Source organism: Corvus hawaiiensis, chromosome 6 (genome assembly GCF_020740725.1).
Source record: "Corvus hawaiiensis isolate bCorHaw1 chromosome 6, bCorHaw1.pri.cur, whole genome shotgun sequence".
Taxonomy (NCBI): Eukaryota; Metazoa; Chordata; class Aves; order Passeriformes; family Corvidae; genus Corvus; species Corvus hawaiiensis.
The window spans coordinates 53,455,163-53,482,571 of record NC_063218.1 but is presented as its reverse complement, the minus strand read 5'-3'; the positions used below and the strand labels follow the sequence as shown (position 1 = coordinate 53,482,571).

General features: G+C 36.0%; 1 protein-coding gene across 7 annotated transcripts in view; it reads left to right on the top strand.

The window, feature by feature from the left end:
* The window catches only part of SBF2 (SET binding factor 2), a 235,314-nt gene that overhangs the window by 196,640 nt on the left and 11,265 nt on the right, over positions 1-27,409 (top strand). For 3 of the 7 annotated variants that reach the window (XM_048306567.1, XM_048306566.1, XM_048306568.1), the window contains 11 exons: positions 549-747; positions 2,323-2,519; positions 6,627-6,764; positions 7,684-7,779; positions 11,212-11,283; positions 13,381-13,565; positions 15,925-16,101; positions 18,975-19,076; positions 20,181-20,366; positions 26,295-26,421; positions 27,270-27,397. In XM_048306567.1, coding sequence (XP_048162524.1) covers positions 549-747; positions 2,323-2,519; positions 6,627-6,764; positions 7,684-7,779; positions 11,212-11,283; positions 13,381-13,565; positions 15,925-16,101; positions 18,975-19,076; positions 20,181-20,366; positions 26,295-26,421; positions 27,270-27,397 — 1,607 coding nt within the window. The remainder of the gene's footprint in view (positions 1-548; positions 748-2,322; positions 2,520-6,626; positions 6,765-7,683; positions 7,780-11,211; positions 11,284-13,380; positions 13,566-15,924; positions 16,102-18,974; positions 19,077-20,180; positions 20,367-26,294; positions 26,422-27,269; positions 27,398-27,409) is intronic. The other 4 variants (XM_048306571.1, XM_048306570.1, XM_048306572.1 and 1 more) reach the window with 3 other exon arrangements.

The window sequence follows — 27,409 nt, the reverse complement described above, 5'->3', positions numbered from 1 at the left end:
ATCTTTCATGGCTGAAGTTTTTTCTGCTTTGGAAAGGGCAGCTGATATGCACGACTGAAGAAAGCTGCTGTCTGACATTGAGACATTCAGAACCCAGCAGTCATCTGTTGTGAAATTACCACACTGAAACATTTTGTAGGCTGAACCAAGCCTTAAAGACATTGTTACCTCTTCTGAAGATAGTTTAAAAAAAAAAATAATCATGCTGTTGATTTTTATCTTGAATGGGTAATGGATTTGTAAAGAATTTGTAAATTGGTAAAGAAAGATTATCTGTCTTCAGTTCAAGTGAGTAGGTGAGATAACTTTCTCCAGGATTCTTGCCAGAGATGTCAGCCATGCCAGTCACAAGCACAGTAGGTAACTGCATGCTATAGTCAGGTTTGCTGACTAAAATACTATTTTAGTGTTTATAGATTCGATAAACTGTGGTTTGCATGTCCTGGATCTTGCCATTCATCACTCAGAGTAGGACAAACTTGTTTAGAAGAAAGTAGCATTGTTTGCTGTGTAACTGCTGAGCTCCCCAATAAGATTTTTACCTTTAGTTTCAGATGACAGCGAGCTGCACACCAGTGGTACCCTGAAAGCATCAGAAAAATCAACCATGGAGCAATTAGTAGAAAGAGCCTGTTTCAGGGACTATCAGCGTTTGGGGCTGGGGACCATCAGCGCTAATTCTTCTCGCTCAAAAACAGAATACTTGAGAATAACTGCCTTGAACAGGATGTATTCCCTTTGCAGGAGGTGAGTTTACCAATTCACTTAAGTAGTTGAAAGTAGAGACACATGTATATATATCTGCATTATATATTTGCATTTAAAATCTCTTCTGTTCCTAAATTAAAGCAAGCTTCAGAAGCAATTGTGAATAATTACTTTCTCCAAATTAAAAAATATGTGTTAGAATTGACTTCATGAAAGTACCTACTTTAGAAGTTTGTCATGTGCTGAAAGTCACATGCTGTGTTTTAACACATCAGCGTTGCTAAGTCCTTTTTTTTTGTTGTGAAAGCTGATGTAGTTTATTACCACTGCCCACAAAAATTCCTTTTAATACAAAAGCCTATCTACATGAGTCATATCAGAAGACTTTTGCATTCTCTAGAGCCAGTTTGGGCTGGTCATTGCTTTCATTATGGACAATGGAATTGCCAGGAAGAAGGGCACAGAAAAAAAATATTAGATCCTTTCTTGTTTTCTGACTTGTCTAGAGTACTGGTTTTGTTTAGTCACCATGGAGTACAATGCAGACGAAGGCATGGCATCTGTCTGTTTTCGTTATGCTTTGAACATTATGCAGACAACTCTTTCCTCCCCTGAACCCACAAGTTTTTAACGTTCTCTAGGGTTTTTTGGGAAATATAATTAATATCTGAATGAATTACAAATCTCAGGATATAAATGCTTACCTACTGCTATATTACTGTGGTTACTGTGTAGCCTGTAAATACCATGTGTATTTATTTTGTCTGAGGGCAGTTCAATAAATGTCCAAGAACTGAATTTGCAGAAACAGTGTATATTGTAGAGGGAGTAAAAGTTATTTAGTAAGCAGTGTTTCCTGTTCCTCATCTTAGTTTCTTCTTAACATATGAAATTGGCACTTAGGTTGATTTTTTTATTTTTTGGAGAAGATAGAAAATCATATTTCATATTGCTTGAATCCTTCTTTTGCTAACGTGAGCACAACTACCATCTTGTTATGTTTTCTATCTTTAAAGGTATTATATCAGTGAATTTCCTAATCTCTAACTGTATTCTTTTAAAAAGAACGCAAAAATCCAGTTTCAAGCACTCTTTTTCAGGGAATCTGACTGTAAAATTTAAATGTACTTTTTTGTAAACCAGAAACTATTGTTTTCATTGTGATACTTTAGGGAATCTAACAAGCTTTCCTTTCAATTCTCATATTTCATATGTGGTTGTCAAATCTACTGCATCATTTGCATACCTCAAAATTATGTTTTCTGTCATGCTTAAAAATACAGCTTCATTATAGCGACAGATAAGAGATGTGCGAAGAAGAAAAATACTACCAAATAAAATGTAATCTTAAATGGAAAGTGATTAGTAGTGATAGTCTTACAAATTTTTCGTAATTCCATTTCTATTGAAAATGCAGTTTGCTTAAATTCATGTATTTGCTAGGCTTGGACTAAAAATTACTTAAAAAATAAAAGCAATTCAATTAAGGTGTACTTTCATTAAGTCGTATTTTCAGCTTGTAATTTCCGGGTTTTTTTTTCATTGCTGCTGAGCATTTTGAAAGCAATTTTAATTGTTCAATTTTTTTTTTTCTTCACCTTCTTGTCAATGCAGTTATCCTGGGCTGCTGGTGGTCCCTCAGTCTGTTCAGGACAGCAGCCTGCAGAGAGTGGCTCGCTGTTACCGCCACAATCGCCTGCCCGTTGTCTGCTGGAAGAACACTAAAAACAGCACTCTGCTGCTGAGGTCTGGGGGCTTTCATGGAAAAAGTGTGGTGGGCCTCTTCAAATCCCAAAACACTCATCCCACGGGTGAGTTGATGCAGCCAGGCTTTCTGTAGAAGGAGTTTCACATAGAAATGCTTAGTTTGCTGGGGGAAAATCAGTGATCTGGTTGAATCAAAAGTCTCAGGATATAAATGGTTATCTAATACTATTACTTATTGGATGTCAAAATCCTGAATGGTATGAAAGCAGTTCAAAAAATGTGAATGAATAACTTTGGACCAACACAAGATTTACCAGAATGGTTAGTTTTTCAGAAGAATATAATATTAGGGCAACACTAATTTTGGAAATAACATTAGTTGACTTCCATCATTCACAGTCAGTGTTTAGGATACTTATGACTGCCTGGATTTCCATCTCTTATGCTGATAGCTTTTTCAGAGTTAATTTCATGCCAAGAATGAAGGAGTCAGTATTTTCTTTAATCAAAGTTATTTAGAAATTATTCCAGAATTAGGCCATAATTTTTCTTTTTGGAGAAAAAGGAAATGTGAGGTCGAATTGGAATACCAGAAACTCATTAAGGTAGCAAAGAAATTCCTTTGTTCTGTATATGTTTGCAATTCTCCCTAGTAATGACTAAAATGAAACTAAAAGGTTTGACTGTACTCCAATGTGTTTTATAGAATGTTTCAAAGTCTGTAACAAGCATACTGTGCACTTGTGTACAAGTGGTATGAAAGTAGTTTGAAGATTACATGATTTAAATCTTTTCTACATAGTCCTCCATAATTTTTCCTTCACAGAGTATCTTTATGAAAACCACATTTTTCTTACTTTTTAAGAGCAATTTTTAGCAGACATTATGAGGTTTTGTGTGTATCAAATGCACCTTTAAAATATCATTATTTCAGAGATATTAGAAAAAATTTTTTGATGTTAGACAGTGTCTGGACTGGGTAACTTGTGAATCACTAATTATCTGCTGAATATTCATTGCTATAGCCCTGATTCAGTGTATCTCTTCCGAGTTTTGTGGGAGCTTTTTTTTTTAGTTGGAATGATGAGCAATGAAGGCAATGAATTGAAATTTTTACAATGTGTTTTTGTTGAAAGGATTAACAAAATGAATCAGTGAAGTATTGCCAATAGTTGACACCACAGCTGCCAAAGCTAATGGCTACAACCAGTTCTTCCACGTGCTTATGATGTGAATCCTAGGCATGGCTATTTCAATGTTAGTCTTCAATTGATTTAATACTGATTGTCCTGGCTGAAATACAGATGAGGCATCTTTAACCTGGTACAAATAGAAAAAATTGGAAGAAATCTGCAGGAATAGTCTCGAAATTATATAAGGACAGACTCTTTGATATTTTCTGTAGCAGCTATCATTTCTTTGTGCATGGGAGTTGGAGAGCCTTCCAAATCAAGACCTACAAAGTCTGACCCATGAACACATGTTTCTTGTGTGTAACTGTAATGCTTTTGTAGGTGGTTTCTTTTCTTAATTTTATATTCTTAATTTTATATTAAATTTATATTCTTAATTTTGTATTCCCATTGCCATACATCCAGCAGAATATTACGCTGTAAATAAACTGATCGACACTAACTGTATCTGACAGATACTCCCTTCTGGAGTCATTGTTTCTTTTAAAATGTGAAGAAAATGGAGACTTTCCTCATGAAGGTACAGCAAGGAAAATGGAGAATTTTTATAGGGTATTTTTCTTATTCATAATGAAGTTGAAGCTTGGTGAAACAAAACCGATGAACAAAGGTAGTTACACACAGCTGCCTCAGCAAGAGTTGTGTACAGTGAAGGAAAGTCTTCATCAAAAAATGCAAACTAAGAGGGCAAAGATAATCTGAAGTTAAATTCAAATGGACAGATTCATTCTTTCCTAAGCAGAGATTTCATAGCAGTAGATTTTTATTGGTCAGCTCTGGATTGATACAGGGAAACAGAGAGGACCTGCTGGAACTTAATGAACATTTTTGTGATTTCGTGTTACGTGGTGTGTTACGCAAGTTTTTAAAGCATAGTTGGAGGTCAATATGTTATATAAGAAGAACAGAAGATATTTTTAAAAGAAATTGTGCACAGTACTTAATTTCTGTGTGGAACCAAACTGTATGTGCGACAGAATTGTATTTCTCTAACGTCTGTCCAAAAAAGGATTATTAACAGATGTTTGAATATGAGTCGGAGAGTATAGAAGTCTTTTGAAATGTTCTTTGAAACCTGCAAGTTGGTTTCTGAATTACACTTTGACCTCTCTGGGAATTTTGTTGCAGGGCATTGTAGTTCTAAATATGACATTCTACACCTAAATTAGCATTTATTGGTCAGCTACCCTGTGGGAAGAACATTTCTGTTTCTTGGATGTAGTAACACTATCCAAGAGAGCAGTTATCTTGGTACAGGCTGGACTATTGATTGTATTAGGACTTGTAAGATGAAGTTGGAGCAACCCATGACCAGGCATATAAAGCACATATTAGCCTTGTATGACTAAGCAATGCATTTCTTTCCTGAGATAAAAGGAAAAATAAATGGGATAAAATTGCTACTGGGATCTCCATCCCCATCTTTTGTTTAGATCCGTGGTGCTGTGGTGACCTTCATGTGTGACAGAGCACTTGAAAGATGAGTCATTTCATAGAAATCCCAGTTCACCTGTGCAGGCAGGGGGCAATGCTTTGAGTTACCACTTTATGCTGCTGTGTTGGGATGATGTGTGGTAAGGATGAAGGGCAAATTTTCCATCTCTCATCCTTCACAAGGACATTTTTGCCTTCACTCTTTAATTCTGGTATCTGCTTGGTTCAATGACAGACTTTGATGTAAGTCAAGCTGTTTTCTAAAACACACACAATACTCTGTACAAAATAAAACTTCATAAATGCAAGTGGTATAGACATTATCCTTTCATTTAGACAATTCATTTCTTTTCATTTAGCTAAATTGTTAAGACCTAAATTGACTTTTTGTGGCATTACTTCAAGGACTAGGGGACCTAGAGATCATTCCAGTGGAATTTCAGGATGTGTAAATCCTGCTTAGGAGTTGAGGAGAAAATAATGTTCCTCCTCAGGCTTTTTCCACTTGGTCAGATAGAAGCAGCATGATGTTTCCTGCAGGAAATATCATCACTTCCTAATTGTACTTTCAATTCAGACACTAATTTCTATCTTGAAATTTCGTTTGCCCCTCCATCTAATTAGCTTACTGTCTATTAGTCTCCAGCATAGAATCTGATTGGATCATCATTGGAGAAAACTATTTACAAATTACCATTGTGTTTTGTCAAAATGTGCTCAGTCAAATTCTTTGACTCTGTCTCTTATTCCAAATCTTGGCTCTTGTGATCAAGATACCAAATCCTAGTTTAAGCAGCTATGAAACTTTTGTCTTATACTAAGTCCAGAGGTGGCTGCAATAAACTGGAATGCCAAACATTTTGTTTGGCATTTGAAAAAAAATAAACTGACTCATTGATACTGAACATGACTTTGTCATCATGTCATCATCATATTATGGCCCAGGACCTGAGCTTCATCTCCTTTCCTTAAGTCCTTGCACCTGGACACAATGGGTGGATGTTTTCTGGTTGAGATTATTTTTTTAATTATTATTTTTGAGGGGTTTTTCCCTTGCTTCTGTGTTTTGTTAACGGTTTCTTAACTTTTTTAATGGGCACTGTATCCCAAGGAACCTTCAAGTACAGGTAAGTAACCTTCCTTTTCTGGAATGAGGGAGACCTGGTTGAGTATGGTTTTAACTTACTTTTGCTGAAGAAACAGTTTTGTCTGTTCTCTGCACATTTTGCTGACAAGTTGCATAAACTTAGAAATGTTACCTTTTGTTTGGAGAGTGAAGGGAAGGCTGCGTTATCTTCACTCTGTTCTGATCACATAATGGCTGATGATGAATATTTTAAGTAGTGACCATGAAGTAACGGTTTCAGAAGTTCAGCTTTGTGTGGAGTGCAAGAGAACATTGCTGGATCCTGCTGTGCAGCCAGGTAATGAACAGCTTGTCATCAAAGGAAAGGCTTTTTGAACCTTTCATAGGCTAACTAGGACATCTTCAATGCTCTGCTTTACACAATACACCACTTACTCTATGTATTTACAAATTGTATGTTTCTTTTTTAATGTATTCCATTCTTCTCGTGACTCTAGCTCCCGCTTCTTTAGAATCTTCAAGCAGTATAGAACAGGAGAAGTACCTACAAGCCTTACTGAATGTGATCTCCGTCCACTGCAAAATGAATGGCAGCAATACTCTCACGGTTAGCCCAACAATTGCTCTGTCTCCAGGTAAAATTGGTTTGTACAGTGCTTGTCTCTGGTTAAGCTGACAAGTGACTTTTCTCTGATTTGGTGCTAGTTCAATCTTCCTTATGAATTCTGTTGTTTCTTTATTGTTAGACTTTCCAGGTAGCCTATTCACTCTTAGGTTCACTGAATGTGTTTTCTGTAGCTAAAGAATGTTTATGATCTTCCCAAAATAGTTTTCAGTATTAATCTGACAGTAAAGTCTTTTATAACAAATTAACAGTAAACTGCATATTGAATAAAAGATTAGCAAATTTAAAAGAATGGAAAATCTGCTCCATTTTATATAATGAGGAAGTATGAGGTTGCAAGGTGAGAACAGATAACACTATTTAGCTGCAGCAGCAATGGAAGGCATATAGGCCTCTTTATGCATTACATACTCATAATGGTTTCTACAAATGTAATTTCCAAAATTTTCTGCAGTGTAAACTCTTTCAAAATACACTCTTTGAGTTATGCCTAGGTGGAACCATGAAGAAATTATTCCATGTTTTATTTCAGTTATTTTATGATGAAACCTGGTAAGGTTTAGGTGAAGGTAACCCCAACATGTCAGGAAGGACTATGTGACTTGAAATTGTGTCTGTCTTGTCTTACTCAGTTGGTTTTAATTGGCCTAATACTGCCAAACAGTGGCTTTTCTTGTAAAGTAACACCATCCCAAAGTGTGTGCGCTTTGCTTCATTTATTGTAAAATATGTTGATTGCTTAGCTGTATCTAACACCTTCATACTGTTGCCAATGTACGCATTTGTCTTAAAAAATAAATCTAAAGTACAAAATTGGCAAGAATGAGCTGTACTGGGTGAAAAGGGGCATTTTATCAGTCATATTAAGTGTTAGTCTGATTAACACTGTAGCTTTTTTAATCTTCTATTCTTTTTTTGGCTGACTTTAGGCACTGAAACGAGGGCTTCAAGAATGTCTACTGTGTTTAAGCAGGTAGTGCCAGGACATTTGGATGTAAATCTATCCAATAGCTTTGCTCGAGGAGGTTAGTAAGACTAGCTCAAAGTCTATTATTTGAAGTAATAAATTATGAAAAAATGTTAGTGAAATAAAAATAATTATACTCTTTCTTGATTCATTGTTCTGTGAAACAACAAAACAGAAATTAGATTGGCCTCAGTCTGTAACATTATCTAAGTATCTAATTTCTGTTCAAATCCTTTACTCACCATTGAAATAAAATTGGTTTCATGTTGGAATTAGTGAAAAATTAAGCACTCAAATAGGGATTATGTTTCTAAATAAACTGGGATTCATCCATATTTCTGATTTGTTTGTGTATGGCCTCAAAATGCATATTTTTATATAAGCATTTAATAGACTTTAGAATCTGCAATTACAGATCATTCCAATGTGTGTCTGAAGCTTAGCTGATGCTTCATAACATTACAAATAATCTGTGAATAATTTTACTCAAAGTAGCAGGGAGTTACACAGCCAGGTGTTGTAAGTAGGGAGATACAGTGCATTCTTTGGAAATAGTTGTGCCTAGTTACAGGGGCTCATCAGTGTCATTTCTACAAGAACCTTTCATTCTGTTAAGGAGATTCCAACTACTTCTACACTTCTAGTCTGATGAAATTGTTATGATTTTTTTGTGTGCAACATGTGCGTAAATTAGTGCACCAAATTCCTTAAATATAGGTTTGTTAAAATAAGGATGAATCTATTCCGTAAAAGGAAGCATTTTATATTTGATTTATTACCTTCTAGCCATGAAGGCTCCCTTTACAATTATTTCTAATACCTATATTGTTATATCTAAAAGTTGTGTTTCTTCTCTTTTGATACCTCATCTAAAATTAGTTAGATTTACATTGACCTGCTGAGATCCATTCCAGCCTAAATCTTCTTGTGTGATACAAAACCTATAGCTTCATATGGGGAAGGATAAAAGTACTTCATAGAGAAGAACTTCCAGAAGAGGTGGGATGGGATTAAGGAAATGAAAGAAGGAAGAGCATGAAAAGGAGGGAGAAAGGAAAATGCTCAGAGATGTATGGGGAAGTGATGTGAGAACTGTAGCAGAAGGGAAGAGAGGAAGGGCAGGAGAGGACATGGGGATTGCCAAAGAATGGAGAATTCTGTGTATTTTCATTAATCGTAGTAAATGCATATTTCTTATCTAAGAGTTTCGTTTATGTTCTGTGCTCACTGTGTTGCTACTGTGTTGTGTTGTAGCTGGAGATGAGTAAAGGTGGTGATTTTAATTGGCTGGGTGAAATAGCTGGGGCTGAAGAGAGCAGGAGGGAATAGTGGCTGCAGTTGTTGGATAGGTGGTGGCTGTGCCCGGCCTGGCTGAGCACTGGAGCAGTGGCAGTGCTGGGTGGCTGACAGCAGAGGTTTGGTTGTGTTCCATCCCCTCGTGCCAGCACAAAAGCACCAACAGGCAAGTGGTGCTGATGGGCAGCAAGGGTGCTCCAGATAAGTCAGGGAAAACTCACTGGTTGCTGTGTGGAAGTTGTCTTTTGAAGATAAAGAGATTACTGAAATAACTGCTGCTGGTTTCTAGGATTAGAGGTCGTGGTAAGTGTGATAGGATGAGTTTGTTGCTACTCAGAGAAATAAAAAGGAGCCTGAAGGCAGTATTGGGTCACAGACATGTTGTTTTGTTGGACATTGAAATCCCTTGGCTAAATTTCAGCAGTAATCAGGAAGAGGGCAGGAAAGTCATCTTGTGTCTTGCTGGATGGCTGCCACACCTGCCCTGGTATCTGAAAGGTGTCTGTTCACAGCTCAGCAGGATACGTGAGGACTTTGCTGAAACATAAGAATGTTTGACAAGTACAGTGGGAGCCCAAGTGAAGGTGAGAAGTTGACAGGGGAAGAGGGAACAGAGAAAGGGAATATCTCCCTGGAGAGAAGTAAACAATAGGCTTTTTAGATCAGCTGATACAATTGTTTTAAAAGAAATTCTAAAATACATAGAGTATATAAAGTCTCTAAAGTTGTTCTCAAATCCATTATCACAAAGTTCTCACTACTTTTTCACAGCTAGATACATTTCACATGTGAAACAGCAAGCAGCTATGGATTATATCCTACACTGTGCAAAATACAATAGCTGTATTTTTGTGGTTTGGATTCTGGATCACTCTTTCTTTCCTTGTGTTTATTATCACACACACCAGGGCTGAAAAGCCAGGTTCAGCTATGATACACCAGTTGAAAATTACATTTTCTAATTTTTGTGCCAGACAATACATTTGTAATACATACATTTTAAAATACAAGTTAGAATAGTGCGTGAATAGTGTTTCTCATTTTTTAAAACCATCATTTTTCTGAACAGTCATCAGTTGTCCTGAATATTTGTGTCTGTGTCAAGTATGATTTTTTACTTTATCTGGAACATTGTCACGAAGCATCTGCCCAAAGCTCAGTCAAGTTGGTTTTGATCTGAAATGTTTGGTCAAATACTTATGTTTCATAATATATTTTCGTTCTTTGACTTTTTTTGGTTGATATTTTTCATGAGAATTTTAAGTTCACACAAAAGCCATAGCTTTTCCTCTTGTATTACTTTGTAAGTATAGTGTGGTTCTGCAGAGCAGCACTTCTTACCTGGCATTGCTGTGTAATTTAGCAGAATAAAAAGTTTTCTTAGTATGTTCTGCTGCTATTGGAAAAATACTAGGATATTTATAATTAATAAATACAGGCCCAGCTCAGAGAATTTTTTTCAAAGCAGAAAACATTAACATTTTGAGTATGATTTAATAGAATATTTGTATTAAAAGGACTTGGTTGTGTTGATGTGGGTTTTGAGCCAAAGATATATACACTGATAAACATATAAGGGTCCCACTGAAAATGAGGATTTTTGCAAGGGAAGAGGAAATCTTTTTGTGTGGTAGATATTACATGTTTGCTTAATTATATACTTGTACACAGTCCTTTAAAAATATTTGTAGGTGTATAGAACTAATATGCATTCTGCTTTCATTTTGAGGTCCATCAGATTATGTACTTCATGTCCCTAAACTAAACCAGTTTTTTATAAAAGGCATTTATGTTGGGATTTTTAATTAAACTAGCTTTCAGCTGGATGGAAGCTTTCAATAAAGTATTCATCAGAATGATTTAATCATTACATTTCCTCTGATATTATAATTATGGAAAAGCACATGATGGCTGTGCTACATGTTTGAAGCTATTGCAATGACAATGGAAATTATTCCTGTTTGATAAATGGATACCTCCTTCCCATTTTTATATTGGTTTTGTGGCTTGATTGATGTTTTGTCTTGTGATGGCTAAGATTTGTTCTGTCTGATAAATCATGTACTATAAAGAAATGCAATATATACTTGATCTTTGGAAATTAATAAGTAACCCTTTTCTTCTTTCCTGCAATGTGTTTCGCTGCAATGTGCATTCCATTCCTCCTCCTTCTGTCTTAACTGTTATCTGCCAGTGCTTGGGTACAGAGATAAATGTTTCACTCATTCAAATTCCAAATCAGCAACTAAGGAAAGAGTCCATCAAGGTACTGTATTCTGTGTCCTGAAAGCCCATTCTTTTCTACCATCTTCTGCTGCAGTGTCCTAATTAATTCTAAAGTGATACTGACAGAAAGCCTTGTTTCTGCATTAACAAAATTCTGGGGGTTTTAGTTCAGCGTTGTGGTTTTGTTATGTTCTGGAGGTTTTTTGCCCATCGAATGTATGTGCAGTGACAGTGATTTAACACAGAGTGGTATGTAGAAAGTTTTCTCTGTGGAAGTTTTAAACAGCTAAAAATCAGTTCTGGAAAAGAGTAGTATTCCTACTGCTTTAGTAAAATAGCTAAGAAATACCACTATCTAGTCAATGAATTTCTTTCCATAATTACTGTTAATGAACAGGGGAAGGTTGATTACTGTCAAATCAGAAAGTCATGATACAGCGTATGCCAAATAACGAAAGCAAACAAACTACTAGGCAAAATTACAATAGAAACATAATTGTGCCTTTTAATCACTGCTGTCCATGCTGGTAAACATGTTCATCTGCATGTATTTGTAGCCAGTTTTGTTGCTTTTGATGTGCCACAAGTGCTAATGATGGGTGCATTTGTGAAATGCTCCAAAGTGTCACTGTGTATTTTTGTACACTTCATCTCTGAGGACAGCAATCTGGTGTTGGAGCTTGCATTTTTCAAACCAAATGAGCGAGAGCTTATTTCTCTTACTAAGTGTTTGCCATGGTTTCTGCTTGCTAAAGTCTTTATTGTTTCATGTGTAGTAGCTGAGGTGTGGAACAAAAGTTTGTGCTAAACACGCTGCTTTACTGCATGAGGTGTTTTATAAAAGTGGCTGGCTGTGAAGTGGGAGCTGTTGAGAGCTGTCACTGACTCAGAGCTCCTTGCCAGCCATTCTCAGTTGCTGCAGTTCATCTGCTCACGTCTCAGACTAGCAGCCAGACGGGCAGAGAAGCTAAGCTGTACAGACAAGTCCCTGTTGAGGGTTATCACACAGAATTATTTTTTAATAGATAGAAACCTAATCTGCTTCTAAAAAATAGAATAAAATTATTTTGCTGGTTGAGCTATCTCAGTGGAATTTACTGTTATCTGCATCTTTTTTTCTTCCATGCAAGAAATGTTAACTATGCACATTATTGGATTTTCCTGAAGAGGGGTGGGTGTTGGTCCTATTGTACCTAAATTTCTAGTACTATGAGGTATTTATGGTGCCTCTTTTGGATATCTTGCCTCACAGATTTATGGACAAGCGTCTTTTCTGATAATCCGATTTACTGCATATTGGGATAAAGAATTTCACACTGCCATTTGGATGCCAAATTTAGTGTACTTTAAGGGATTTTATTTTCAAGTAGTGCTATTCATACTCTGAGAATCCAATACCTTTCACATGCCTCATATTGCACACACAAAAACAATCTCACGAGATCCTGGTTATTAATTGAGGTACAAGAAACAGAAAAATATTTACTGCCTATCTTTTCTTCTAGCACTAAACAGGCTGTGGCAATCTGGTTTATCACTGCTTTATCTTACACTGAAATCACCAAAACTCTCTCAAGCATGATGAGATTAGAGCATGTCTGTGTGCTGTAGGAATTTCCTCCCCTGGCAGTGCCAACAGAGCTGCAGCAGCAAGGTGTACAACATGCAAACTCAAAGTGCTGTTGGGATGTTGGTGTGATGCCATTCAAAAATTGCTGCTTTTCAGGTGCAGTCTGTGGTTCCACATCACACTGCACTGTTTCAAGCTCATGTTGTTGCTAGCTTTGGGATTTCTGTACTTTTCTGATTTCTGTCCCTCTACAAATTTCATTTCCATGCACTTACATGGACATTACTATTTGCAAACTGTGATTTATCACCACATTACTGATATCATAGCAACTATTTCCTCTACAGTAGAAAGCTCTGGATAGAGTTAGATGAGTGTCTTAAGTTAAACAACAATGCAGTAGGATGGTTTTGATAATTTTTGTTACAAACCAATTTTTTTCCAGTACTTGCTGTTAATTATGTCCTGTGAGGGATGCATGTGACATGTTTAAGCATATGTCTTAGTAATTCTGATCTCCAGTGCCTCACACAAAGAGGTTTTTAAATATTCTTCATCCTTATGAAGGTGTATGGGCGAGTCTTCGTTCAAGCAACCGATTTATCAACACTCAGACTCCATTCATTGATGTTGGTGCAAGACTTGCAGGGAAAGATAACACCCCTCCCTACAGCAGCAGCTCTTTTCTACAAAGTCAGCTTTTGAGAAGACAAGCAGCCCTCTATATATTTGGAGAAAAGTCTCAGTTACGGGTAATGGCAGTCTTTTTCTATGTGTAACATAGTTTTATTTGGTTGAGTTTAATTACTCTCATGTTGTTAGAAACAGTAAATAATATTCTAGATAAGCTGCATGGGTAACTGTCCTAAAGGTGTAAAGTCTAATGGGAATTATTTCTATATGGAGAATAACAATTAATGTTGTATTACTAAGTGGGGCCTGGGCTGGGTGAAAATCAAGCTCTGTGGTTATATAATGCAACAAAGTTAACCCAAATTAAAATATTAAATATTACTATCAACAATAAATATTTAATATTTAATATTAAAATAGTACATATTTAATATTAAATTAACTAAATTACCTTGAAGAGTGGTTAAAGATCAGGCTCAAACTCAACAAAAATTTTGTGCACAGAGCTCTATTTGCCACTTTTGGTGAAGTGCTGATGTGTAGTTGAGCTGAGAGATCCAAATGGGCAGCAGATGGCCAGAGAGAAGTGGAGCTCTGCATTTGGAAGTTCTTGCTTTCAGAGGCACACTTAATGACACCTAAATACACACTGCTGTCCTCTGACCCTGCTGGCTGCTCATCTCATGTTCAGCTGAGTCCTAAGCTCAGTGGTTTCTGTTTTGGGAAACATGAAACAGGCTAATTCGGTAATTTAAAGTGCAATTTTATTTTTCCTGATGTGTTGAAATACGTTATGAAGGAGACAGAATGTTGTTAGTCAGGGAAGCAATTATCAGAGAAGGAAACCTTCATTACTGTGGGCAGGACTAAACTCACCCAAAGCCAAACTGATGAGAGTAAGACCAGCCCAGAACTTCTGATTTAAATACATGAAGAGGACCATGATGTCTGCAGTTTTGTACATATTTTTTCATAGATTTTAATGTTTTAGATTCAGTTGCTTGAAAAACAGATGTTCTCTAATTCTTAGTAGTTTTGCTTGTTTTCTGAAAATGTTTTCAGATTTTTTTTTTAAATCTCTGTGTTCAAAGATTAAAAAATCAGTTGTTTTCTACTTTCTTATTCAAAATGTGAGCATACAAAAAATATTACATATTTTTTGAAATACAAAAGGCCCAAAAACCATTATTGGTAGTAGGAAAATACATCACTATTCATTTTTTTCTGAAATTATATTCCATCAGGAGGTGGAGGCATCATGCTGTATATAGAATTAAATTGCTATAATCCAAAAATAACGACCATTTTTGTTTGTTTGATTTCTTAATGAATGATAAGTGCAGAGTTCAATCACGCATCTAAAGTTGTGTAGCAGAAACTACTGCTTTATTCTGCTAAATACCATGTCACCTAAATTGATGAGGAAAACAGAAATATACAACATTTTAAAGAAATGGTGCTATTTTCCTCAATTGCTTTTGTCATGCATTATTACAACTTACCATTGTTGAGTTATTGAATTTATTTTTGAACCATGCCAAAATATAAATGGAATTAAAGCCGGGCTTTCACTTTCCTACATTTTTGCTTGGCATTCTATGGAGGAGCTTAATGAAGATTATTTGCAGGCCAGCTTTAATTCAATGAAAGCAATTTCTGAAGAAAACTCAAGAAATTTGGCATGAACCTCTTCAGTGATGCTCTTCATACTTGAGAATTGTTTTTCCTAATAATGTTCTCCATATTATGCTTTTCATCATAATCCGTTGGGTTTTGGTGGGGTTTTTGTTAGTCAGCTAACTTGTTCTCTTAATTCAGTCCTCCTCTCTTACTGCTCCTTTGCTAAATGCAGTAAGTTAAGTAAAACATGAGGAATTCTGCTAGGAAAACCATCCAGCTGCTGCTCTGTGCTGAACCAGGTACTTCAGTCAAACAACTCCCTCAATGTCCAGTGTCTCCTTAGATGAGTCAGCTGGTTTGCAGTTATGGGGGTTCTTTTTGGATGTGGGGGTTACTTTTTTCTGCTTTATTGAACTCCCAAAATGTGTCCTGCACTGTTCATATGTCATCTGTACAGATACTTTCATTTTTATTTGTTTATTGTTGATTTGCTTTAAAAATGTTAAAGACAGCACATTATGTTGTGTATAAACAACTGAACAGATTGTCACTCAACTTTTTCACCACTATTACTGCTAGAATTATTATTATTATTATTATTATTATTATTGGAAAATATGACTGCTGTGCAGTACATTCTGCTGTTCTGGTTATAGCTGGGTACTTTATTATGGTACATATTGCAAGGATTTTTATTATATTTTTTATTATCCTGGGCAGGTGTTTAGCTGCACAGATTTTTCATGAGGAATTAATTATTTAGCAATAAAGCAGGCAAGACTTTGGGATTTAAGGAGTCTGTCAGTGAAAAATATGCTTCCCTTTTAAATTACATCTGCTGTTGTCCTTTTCATACAGGGGTTCAAACTTGATTTTGCTTTGAATTGTGAATTTGTTCCTGTTGAATTCAGTGACATCCGACAGACAAAGGCGAGCTTTAAAAAGCTGATGAGAGCTTGTGTTCCCAGCACTATTCCTACTGATTCTGAGGCAACATTCCTCAAAGCACTTGGGGAGTCAGAGTGGTTCCCACAGGTAATTTATCTGACAGGTACTTCTGATAATCTATACACAGTGCTGCTCACACAAAATAAATTCCAAGCTCTTGTGACAGAGGACTATTGTGTTCTAACCAGATGTTCATTGCTCATTGTGATCACTTTGCTTGTTATCAATTCTGGCATTACCTAAGCATTATTATTTTAACACAATCATAACCTTTACAAATATGGGAGGCATTTTTATAACAAAATTTATGTTTTATAACATGGAACACACAAAGGAGAGATGACTGGGTTTTCTATCTAAATAAATTCATGGTCTTGGTTTTCAATTATTTTTCTTATTTTATATATTTTAAAAATTAGAAAAAAGTGTGGAACAGTAAATGAGCTTTTTGATTTTAGAACCAGTATTTGACTCTTCCTATGTATTCCCACCCTGAATTTTGATATGCACAAGTTAAAAAATAAGCAAACATCTGTTGTGGGATATGGGGAAGTGTTTGTGGGGAAGAGAGGATTCTATGTGTGTTGAGCTCTTCTCCCTGAATCTATACCTTTATTTCCCTATCTCATATTCCTTTACATAAATATTAACCAAACCAAGGCAAGACTGGAGCAAACTTGCAAGATGCAAATTAAGAAGGATGTGGGAAAGCCAGCTCTTTGTAAATCTAAAACCACTTTAATTACAGTGAATGTTTTTTAACAGCTGCTTGTTATGTTTGGAATCTGCTGCTGAATATACTTTTCTCGAATGCCATTAATCACAGAAAGCAGAATAGAAACTTATGCTGATCTCTTAAGGAGGAAATACTTGGGAGAAACATGTCAGTTATTACACATCAGAAAATGCACTCTTGGTTGAAATGTCCTGCAAGGGGTGGCTTAACTTCTTCCCTGAGGTGTGAGCAGAGCTGGTCATGGCTGGGTCTGGCCACCGAGCTTTTCAGGAAGGGGAGAAGTGGGAGAAAGCATGAAAAAGATTTGATTTCCTCATCATGTGAACATTTTCAATCACAGAGTGTTTGAGCAAGTTGGTAAGTGTAGATAAATGAATTTAATTTCATTTCATCATTGAATTGATGAAATAAAACATAGCAGCCCAGAGATGAAGGGCAGATAACACTGGAGTTACTCTCTTTTGGCATATTGGAGGGGATCATTCTTTGCTTTGAGTTCATCACTCTGCTGAGGACTAGGACATAATGTGGCACACCAGCTTTGTTACATTGAAACCACATTTCTGTGGTTTAAATCATGTCATATCTGACTTATGTGATAAAGCTAATTTATGACTGATAAAGTTAAATTATGACTGATTTGGCACATTTTCTACTATTCCCCTGAAAGAACATAGATCTGTCATCTCAGAAATGTTTTTATTGTATTATGCTTTCCTCTTCTGGGCAATAGAAGTTTAACATTACTGATTTTAACACTGTATGGACTAACTATCTATAAGGATGTGAATGCATAGAAGAAAATTGAAGTGCTGCCCTATATTCTGAACACAAATTACAAAAATAGTGGTTTGCATTTTTAACAATGAATCTGTAAAACCAGATTGCATATCAGTTTCCTCATTAAAGATGGAAAAAACAGCCTGCCTTCTATTCTATTGCCCAAGAAAGTGTAGAAGAATAAACAAGCTTGGTTTTAAAAGTGGTTCTCTTTTCAATCTGTTCCTATAAAAATTGCAGGAAAATTAGTCTGTCTGGGTTGGGTTTTTTCTAAATAATAGCTCTGTGAATGCTCAGAGGAGTCAAGGATTTTCTATCACAATTGCTGTAGCAATATTTGGCAGTTTTTGTAAGAGGGAAAAAAACAGACTGCCCTGAATATGGATGAATTTTCTAGGGTTTAGCTGTTGTTTGGTTGATCTTTTTTCCTCTTATTTTCTTCAATTTAATTTTCTTCTTACTTTCCTGTGCCTTTTGTACTTTCTGAACTTATTTTTTTCCTTGCCTAAATGATCTTACATGATTCTTGCCATCTTTTATTTATTTTCCTATACTGTTTTCTTCCTTCTTTCAGGCTTTCATCTTTCCTATTGCTTCTGTTGGTTGGATTATATTCAGTGCTGCAAAAGAACAGTTTCACTCTGCTGTAAAAAACTGAATTGCTTATGTATTACCTATTATGTTGTTTACCAAGAGTGCTGTCATAGTGTACAAAAATGGTAAAATCATCATATAGATTTTTCTTTTTAGTAATAATAATGTGAAGTCTCATAGTAAGATAAAATCACTCAGATTCACCTGAATTTCTTTAACCTGCTTATTTTAGCATCATTGTGTAATGAGTATTAAAGTGCAAATAATTAAAGTGTCATCTTTTCATACATTTTTGCTTGTCTGCCCAACTATCTAAACTATTTCTCAGTTTGTTTTTACATTTGTGGTTTGATTATTCGTGGTGTTGTTGTTATTTTTATTGTTCAATTCATTAATTTCCAACCTCCATGGGATTGAATATTAGTAATATTATCTTGTAAATATCTTACATGGGTTCTCCCATCAAAGTACTTAGAGACTTTATGGAACATTAACATTTCACAGGAAATTATATTAGTATTAAGCCCAGGATGGAATTTCTCTCCAGTAAATCTGTCGGCTGTGTTGTTCCCATTCTCCTTTTTATGACAGCTATTTTATTACAGTACTCATTGGCTTTAATACATTTAGTTCCTATCTTCAAAACTTCCCTTATTTTTGTTGTAGTTCAGGTGGAAATCCTTAGACTCTTACATTTTACTGTTGCCTAATCAGTTGCATCAATGTATTTTTCTGTACTATATGTAGATCCAGGAATACATTTTTAAATATTAAATATTAAAAGATTCTCTTTATTTATATTTTCTAAAGATTTATCTAGAGTGTGTTACTCATTCACAATACTTTATAGCTTCACAGGATAATGCAACTGGGTGTGATCATCTCTGAACTCCTGGAAAATGGTTCTTCTGTTATGGTTTGTTTGGAAGATGGCTGGGATATTACTGCTCAAGTAAGCTGCTATAGAAACCTTGAAATAGTTAAATATTAAGAAAAAACACAGGCAATGCCTTTTTACACAAGTGACAGATAATTCGGTATGACGTGAATAAATTTGTGTTGTGGCAGAAACCAGAATGCATAGATCCTTGCAATCATGTGCAATTTACATCATGAAATAGTTCCTTAAAATGAATTCATCTGCGTTCCTGCACCTGACCATGTGTAAGAATGAAAGCTAAACACTGCCACAACTGTTAATTTATCATTTTAAACATAGCACAGTTTAAACACAGGAGGGATTTGTTCTCTTCCAGTCACTTTCCATAAGTGATCTTAGGAGACCACACAGGAAGAACACTAAATTTGTGCCAAAGTGCCTGTAATACCTGCTGCAAGGACAGATCACCTCAAACTATAAATCAGGTGAATCAAGATCTGCTGCCTGATTTAATAGATGCATTGTGTCCATGCTGCTGCTTCATAATTCAGAAGAGAAACACAGATATCCATAATTCCAGTTAATAAAACCTTCATGTGCAGCCAGCATCATAATACCAGGTAAACAAACACACAAAAGAATGTGACCATAATTATTGGAATCATTGCCAAACAATGAAGAGTAGAGAGGGGAGATACTTAGCTGGAAGTGCAAGAAGGCTGTGCTGCATTTTAAAGTCTCCTGAGATGCTGTTTATAAAAACAGACTGCAGTTGGCAGGTGCAAAAAAGTAGCCCTCAGGACCAATTCTTTCATGCTTTATTTGCTGAGGTAGCAGATACTATCTTTTAAATGTTTATTGTAAAAGGGGTTTTATTTCAAACAATTTGAATGTAGTAAGCATTGTAGTCACCTCCCAAGTCTGTAGCTGCTTTGGTTTTACTTCTACAGATACCATGAAGTCTCAATGTAACTGAAGCTTTTTCATGTGAAATATTATTTGGTTTGTTTTATAAAAGTACTTAATGTATGTGATAAAATACTTGTCATTGAGTTTATATGAAAGCTTTTGTTTTCTTGAACAATAAACAGGTCATTGAATGTTTATATTCATTTACTAAAGGTTTTTCCTAACTTCTGGGACTCATAACACAGAATATGCTGTCTTGTGATCTAGGTGGTATCTCTGGTGCAGTTACTCAGTGATCCCTTCTACAGGACACTTGAAGGCTTCCGAATGCTGGTGGAGAAAGAATGGCTCTCTTTTGGTCATAAATTCAGTCAACGCAGTAATCTGACCCTCAATTGTCAGGGTAGTGGATTTGCTCCTGTTTTCTTACAGTTCTTAGACTGTGTGCATCAGGTAAGCCAACCTCTAACTTTCATTTACAAGAAGGTTTCATAAAGAAATGTCATTTCAGATGTTATAGATACAGGTTTGAGAGAAGACTAGTAACATCATTCCCTAGGTTTTATTAAAATGAATGGATCTCACCTCAAGAAGTGCTGGAATGGTTGTCTAGAGGAGACTGACCCATCCATACACAGCAGACTCAGAGGGATGCTTGGTAGTAAGGATCTATTAAGGTCATTTGTGTAGAGGTTTCAAATAGAGGTTTTTTAAGTTATGACTGGCTTTTAGAGTCTTTTATTCAGAAGGAGGAATGGTGTGATTTGTAGTATGTTGACTAGACAGTTCTTCATTCCTTGTGCCTGATGATGAGCCTTGAAGAGGCCTTGTACTGCACCAGTTCTGGGAGCAATGCCAGCTATAAACCAGGGGTTCTGAGATGTTCTGATTTTTATGTCTAGTACATGTGCGGAAGAAGATGGACACCACCAACTGCGTTGTGTAGGAAGAAGTTGGGTTAAGAAGATTATACTCATTTCGGGTTAATTCTGAAGTCTGTCCTTTTCTTCATGTCAAACCAGTAAACGAAAATTCTTTGCAGAGTTTCTGTGTATGCAAATACAGGAGGGGTGCTTGCATAGTTCACCTTGTACATGTGTCCTTCTTTTCCCACTTCTCTGATTTTTCTCACTGAAAAAGCTGAAAGTTTCCTTGATATTATTAACCTGTGTTAAAATGTATGGATGACTGTGTACCACAGAAAATAACTGTTAAAGCACCAACCTTTTTACTGGGAACACACTTTCATAGGGAATATTTGCGTGAAAGAGGAGTCTGTGAGTAGCCTTACTCTGCTACCTGAAGAAAACTCCACAAATTAAATAACTTGCAAAAGCAATGGAGAACATTCTTCAGATATATCTATGTCAGACTGATAAGGAATGAGCTTATGAGTGAAGACTTACTGAAAAATATGTTATGGAAAAAATCCCCAACTTTCTTTGTGTCCCAATGTTAAACACCAACAGCCATCATTATTGCTGTCTCAGAAGTTAATAAATCATAACCTTGGAATTTGCATTGATTCCTACAGCATTCCCCTTATGAAAACCTTAGAAATTTTTGTCACATCTTCCGTTTCATCCATTTCCCAGTGGTTGTGGTCGTAAGGTTGGTTTTTATTTGAAACTGGGAGATATCTCTAGAGAGAATCAGTACTGCATTTTTCGTTCAAAGAGGTCAATCTGCCCAAGTGTCATGTCACACTTCTTCTTACAGTAGGCTTAGGGTTATTGCTCCTTTTCTGAAGTAGAATAAAACCATGTTCTTGGTTGCAGTGGCTACAACAGGACAAAATTGCCATGTGCTGTAATACTGATACCCATCTGCCTGGTGGTTCATTCAATTCCGTGAATTAAATCATTTGTCTTCGTCATGGTGCTGTATTCTCTCTGCTCTCAGTGTCTAAGCTTAAACTGGCTGATTGGATAACAGCATCCATTAGCAGAATGGAGTAAACCTATATCTGATTTAAAGCAGTAGTGTAAATTTGGAGTGAATCTTTCCAGCATCTCCCCTTACCATTTTTTGATGCTGGTCTGCTGCATATGTACTAGGTTTTTCTGGGAAGAATTTAAACCCAAAATTTCTGTTTCAGGTGTGTACTAAACACTAGCTCTTAGAAGGTCTGAGCCAGTGATTTGTCACTTAGCTTAAAACCACTGGGGACATCAGTGTATAGTGGAGTCATCCACTCAACCAGACTAGGTTAGTCTGGGTAAAACCACAAATGTGTAGTATGGCTGCAGGAACCTCAGCTCCAGCTGCTGAGTTCGGTCTGTTTGTCTACTCTGGGTTGCTTCTAATTACTTGCTAATGTAGACGTAGCCTACATCCTGTTTCTGACCCTGGAAACACTTTGCTTCAGTTTTACTGTAATAAATCTTAAAAAGTTGTCATTAAGAAAGGCAAGGAAATTATCCATGCAGTATTTCTTTCTCAAGTGATTCAGAGATGACACAAATTTTGGAAGACAAATGGGTTATCCAGAAGAAAGTTAAAAATTAAATTCGAGGATTTCGGTTTATTGTCATGAAGTAGAATGGACTGTGTTTTCTTCATGGCAGAATTCTTGGTTTTACTTTGAATAAAGGTTAACACAGTCTGCAGTTCTAAGGACATGGAATAGTGGATTATAGTCATCCCACCTTGGAAAGTTAGGGTGAAATGCAAAGTGGGATAAATCCCTGCTGTTAACAACTGTCAGGTACGATTTTGCCTCAGGCTGCGCTCATGTGAATGTGTCGAGGAAATATAAGAACATTTCCTTTGTAATTCACCTCAGGTAGCAGCTTTGGTGCATATCACTCAGCAGGCATCTGACTATCTCATGGAGTATACAGGTTATTAACAGATACATTTTACAGAGAGATCTGTATTTTCTGCTTTGTGAGTTGAAGCTGTGTGCATATCCCCTGGCTGCAGCTGCGTCAGCAGGACGAGTACCTCCTGCAGCCCATCAAGAGCTATGCACTGCTGCTCTGGTGGAGATGCCACCCTTCCAGTCTCTTAGCTCAGGGGTTCTTGGGCACCTGCCTGCTTTTCCCAGCCAAAATGTTGGGAAGATTTGGTAGAAAAGACTATTACAAGCAGTTTAGCTTGTCAATCTGAAGAAGACAGTAATTTCTTATGAGGAAAGATAAAGCTGTGTAGGGGTTATAATCTTTTTGAAGTGTTATCTTCATCCAAGACAGGGCATGGGAAACATAATCAGTGTAATATAGATAATATAGACTTCTCTGTTTTTAGAAAAAAATCTGTAAGCTAAATGACTTACAGTCCCATGGAGAATGCAATTCTGACTAACTTTTCTAGCACTAGAGTTAGATTATTCTTCTAACTCATGATGATGGCACAGTATTGAGTTACCAAATTCTAACTGCGTGGTTGTAAATTCTAGGGAAATTGCTTTTGAAGTCAAATTATTGGTTGAAATTTTGTATGAATTTACCATAAAAAATAAGTTTTCTTAACATCTGTGCTTGAAATTTTTTGTGAAGTTTCATTGGTTTCTGTGCAAATTGTTACACAATTACAGAATCCAATTAGGTTGCAACTTGACCCTGAAGTGATATATATTATGATCAGTTTTTAAAAATTACCCATTAACTGGAAGCAAACATTTGGTCCTTTCAAAGTATTTTTAACCTTTAGAAATATACTAGGTGCAGTAGGAAAATTACCACAGAGCCAGTACATGCATTAAATGTCATTGGTTAAACTAAAGATACAGAGAAAACAAATGAAGCAGTGATTCCTAAATTAGAACTGCATCATCTTATAAAAAGTCATTGTTTATGCCAATATCTCCAGGTGTCAGCTGAATTATTAATGCAAAATCAGTCTTTCACAATAGCAGCATCTGGCAGATACTTTCTCTGCTTCTAAGGAGACTAAGTTTATGCAAGTGATGTCAGTGAGGAAGCTTATTTTTCTTCTGAATCTATTTGGTAATTTATTAAATATAATCAAAACAGGATGATTTTCTAGAGCTGACTTCTTTTAAGCTCAGTAAGGAGTTCTGTTACAGCGCCCTGTGTAAGAGGAGGTGAGTGCTGCTCCCCCGGGAGATGTGTTCAGTTATTCCAGTGTTTGCAGGAGTAGCCTCCTAGTGATTACCAGCACAGGGCATTGGGAGTACTGTATTGCTCATTCATGCTAAGTAAAAATTGATATTTAATGCAACTAAAATACCAAAATGTATTGGAAAACTAAGGGAGGCTGATAGATCGATAAGATTATTAAATACATTCAGGAGATACTTCAGTGGGAACATGGTAATTTTAAAAAGGACTCTAAAATGCTGAGTTTCTCTAATCATAATATTAGAAACACATATAGGTTTAATCAGGTTTTGAATGTTCATATATTATGGAGATTAAGACAACAGCAATTACTGCATTGTTTACCTCTATCAAAGAAATGTTTTATAGTTGTTTTCTCTTTAAAAGTAAATTACATTATAATAACTTCTAGTTATTACGATATTTGTGCATCCAGAAATCTCAAAAATGGAATCACCCACAACTTTAAGATCCATGATAAGATTTTATCAGCAGCTTGTTCTTGTAACTCTTAAATGTATTAAAATAATTATTGGACCATAAGCAGAAGTTAAGACCCTGTATATAATTCATGTCAAATAGCAGAATGTTGCCTTTCCTTCTTACAGTATATTAAAGAAAACCTTCTCCTTGAAAAAAAAATCTTTTTTATTAAGAGGACTAAATATTTAATTCATCTATGAAATTGAAGTCCTGAATTTATCATAGGAAAAAAATGCTTAGCTTTATTTTACAAATCAGTGCAGGAATGTAGTATTTGTATCAGGGGGAAAATGGGGATTAAATAGGAGCGGATATATTGAACTAACATATCTTAAAGTATTTTAGCATTTTAAATACCCAGCCCCAAGATAATGAGATATGATAACAACAAATTCTCTGTCTGAAATGCTGTGTGGGTGTTTATAGGTCCTTTCAAGGGATTTTCCTGTCATTGTTGTATATTCAGTAGAAAACACTTGCTGAACACTTTTTTCCCCCCTTTATTTAGCTGCTCTGTATGGAAATCTGAATATAAGGAGCTTCAAGTAGTCTTAATAGCAGTTCCCATCAGTACTGAAAAAAACCCCACTGAGTAACTGATAAGTTAAGAGAGAAACTGATAAGAGATTAGAGAGAAAATATGGAACAGGAAAATGAGTGGTGGGAATGCTAAATACAAGGCATGGGAAGATTGCAGAACTAAAGGTATATTACAGGTTTGATGTGAAGCTAGGCAAAGCACAGTGGGACATACTTCAAATGTGAAATTCAGTCAGCAATTTCTTTTTTGATTGCAAGCTGTACTTTTTTCCACTGCAGTTAGGAGTTTTCAGTTAATTGCCATGTTTATTCTGAAAATAAAGATCATGAGTCAAACTTATTTGAAGAGTAAATTTTAAATTAACGCATGAAATTTCTCCAGGCACTCTCTCATCAAGATTTTTAGAATCTTTCATTTTATATGGATATCAAGTATAAATATCAGTAACTAATGCTAAATTCTTTTTGCCATGAATATTAAACTTCATGCTTAAAATCTTACACCAGCTGTGAAGAACCAGCCATTTCACAGTGCTGTATTCTGATAATCTTGTATAGTTTTCTTAAATAAATATCAGCTCCTGAGTCATATTGGAGACATTTCACTGAGTTAGAGCTATAGCCTAATGAGGGTAACAATTCAAGGAATTACATAGTTTTTAACTGTTTTAGAAGAATAATGGCAAGACATTTCCTCAGTGTGGTTTTTTTTTCATACTGCAGTATTTTGGGTCGTGTTTTGAAAAGGAAGAAATATCTGTGGACTAGCAAGTACTTGAGAAATTGGCTGTTTCAGGAGTGGTAGATGGAATGTCATTTGCAGCACTGTCTCTCTACGTGTCTGCCCCGTGGAGTTCTGAGCAATAGCAAGGAATCCACTGTGAAACCTTCCAGTTAAGGTTTGAATTCCAGCCACATCCAGGAGTAGCATCTTTACCTGTGAAGTTACATGGTGACTCAAGAGTTATCAAAGAAGATTTATATCCAGTTGGATTTCCTGAAAGAATCATGGGCTTTGTGGGCTTTGTGCAGAGTATAATACTGCTTACTATACAGTTCACTCTATCTGCTCTGAAATGTTTCTGCAGCGTGGACACTACATTAATTTATTTAGCCAAAAAATATTCTAGGACAAAATGTTAGAAGGATTTGTGTGACACTTGCCATTTGTTTTCAGCATTCATGGGGGAATTGCTTTGCTGTCATTTCACTTTATTATTTCTTACATATCTATTTGTATTATACCTCAATATCCACTTTTTTCCTTCTTTTTTTTTTAAATTTTATTTTTTAGATTCATAACCAATACCCGACAGAGTTTGAGTTCAATCAATATTATCTGAAGTTTCTGGCTTTTCATCACATATCAAATCGATTTAAAACATTTCTTCTGGATTCAGATTATGAAAGACTAGAACATGGTATGTGTGATCTTTGTGTATTGCATATTGCTTTTATAGTTGTTGATATTTTTCTCCTCAATATTTGATCTACAAAAGGTTTGCCTGGGTTACAATGGTCCAATAACTGCGTGGTGACCATGTAATGAATTACATTTCAGGTCTAAAAAGCAAAAAGGAGGTCAAGAACATGTAGTATTTTCCACATCAGTGATTCCTGAGCCATGCCCCTGATGGCATTAAGAGAAAGTGGAAGAAATTAGTGTCATGCCTCAGGGGTTTTTAGCCATTCATCCACATAGTTCCATTTTCCCTACTAAATACCTTCTTTTAACAGAAACAGTCTCTGGGAATCCATCAGAGAGTGCATAAAGTTTCAAGAAAGAAAAACCTTTCCATCTATTACCTCCCACTTCTTTCTCTTGCATTATCTTCAGTGTTTCTCTTTTTATATTTTCTTTTTTACTCCATCTGTCATGTGCAACCTTACTGGTTCCAAGGCCTTACCTGCCCTCAGAGCCCTCTTACTGAGGCTACATAACCACAGCTGAGGCTGTTCTTGGGACTTGTCCACTAAAACCTGCTCCAAAATTCTCTGCTTTGTGGGTCGGTTCTCATGGCATACGGTCAATTCTAATGCTTTTCTTAAAAGCTGGTGTAGCTGTGGGGCAGATTAGACTTGAGCAACCATTTTATTTCCAAAAAAAGTTAATTTCTGTTATATATCTTCTTTATTTATTTCCTGTTGCAGTGGCATTTGATAGTAGACTTTGCTATACCTTCAATCTGTGAAGTTCCTTTAGGCTGTGCTTTAGCATTTGTTATGCATTGATATAAAGCTATCTTTTTGCTGCTCTTCTTTTCCCCAGGGACATTGTTTGAAGATAAAGGAGATAAACATGCCAAGAAAGGAATTTGTATTTGGGATTGTATTGAAAAGATGCACAAAAGGAGCCCTATTTTCTTCAATTACCTCTATGCCCCTACTGAAATCGAGGTATGATTTTTT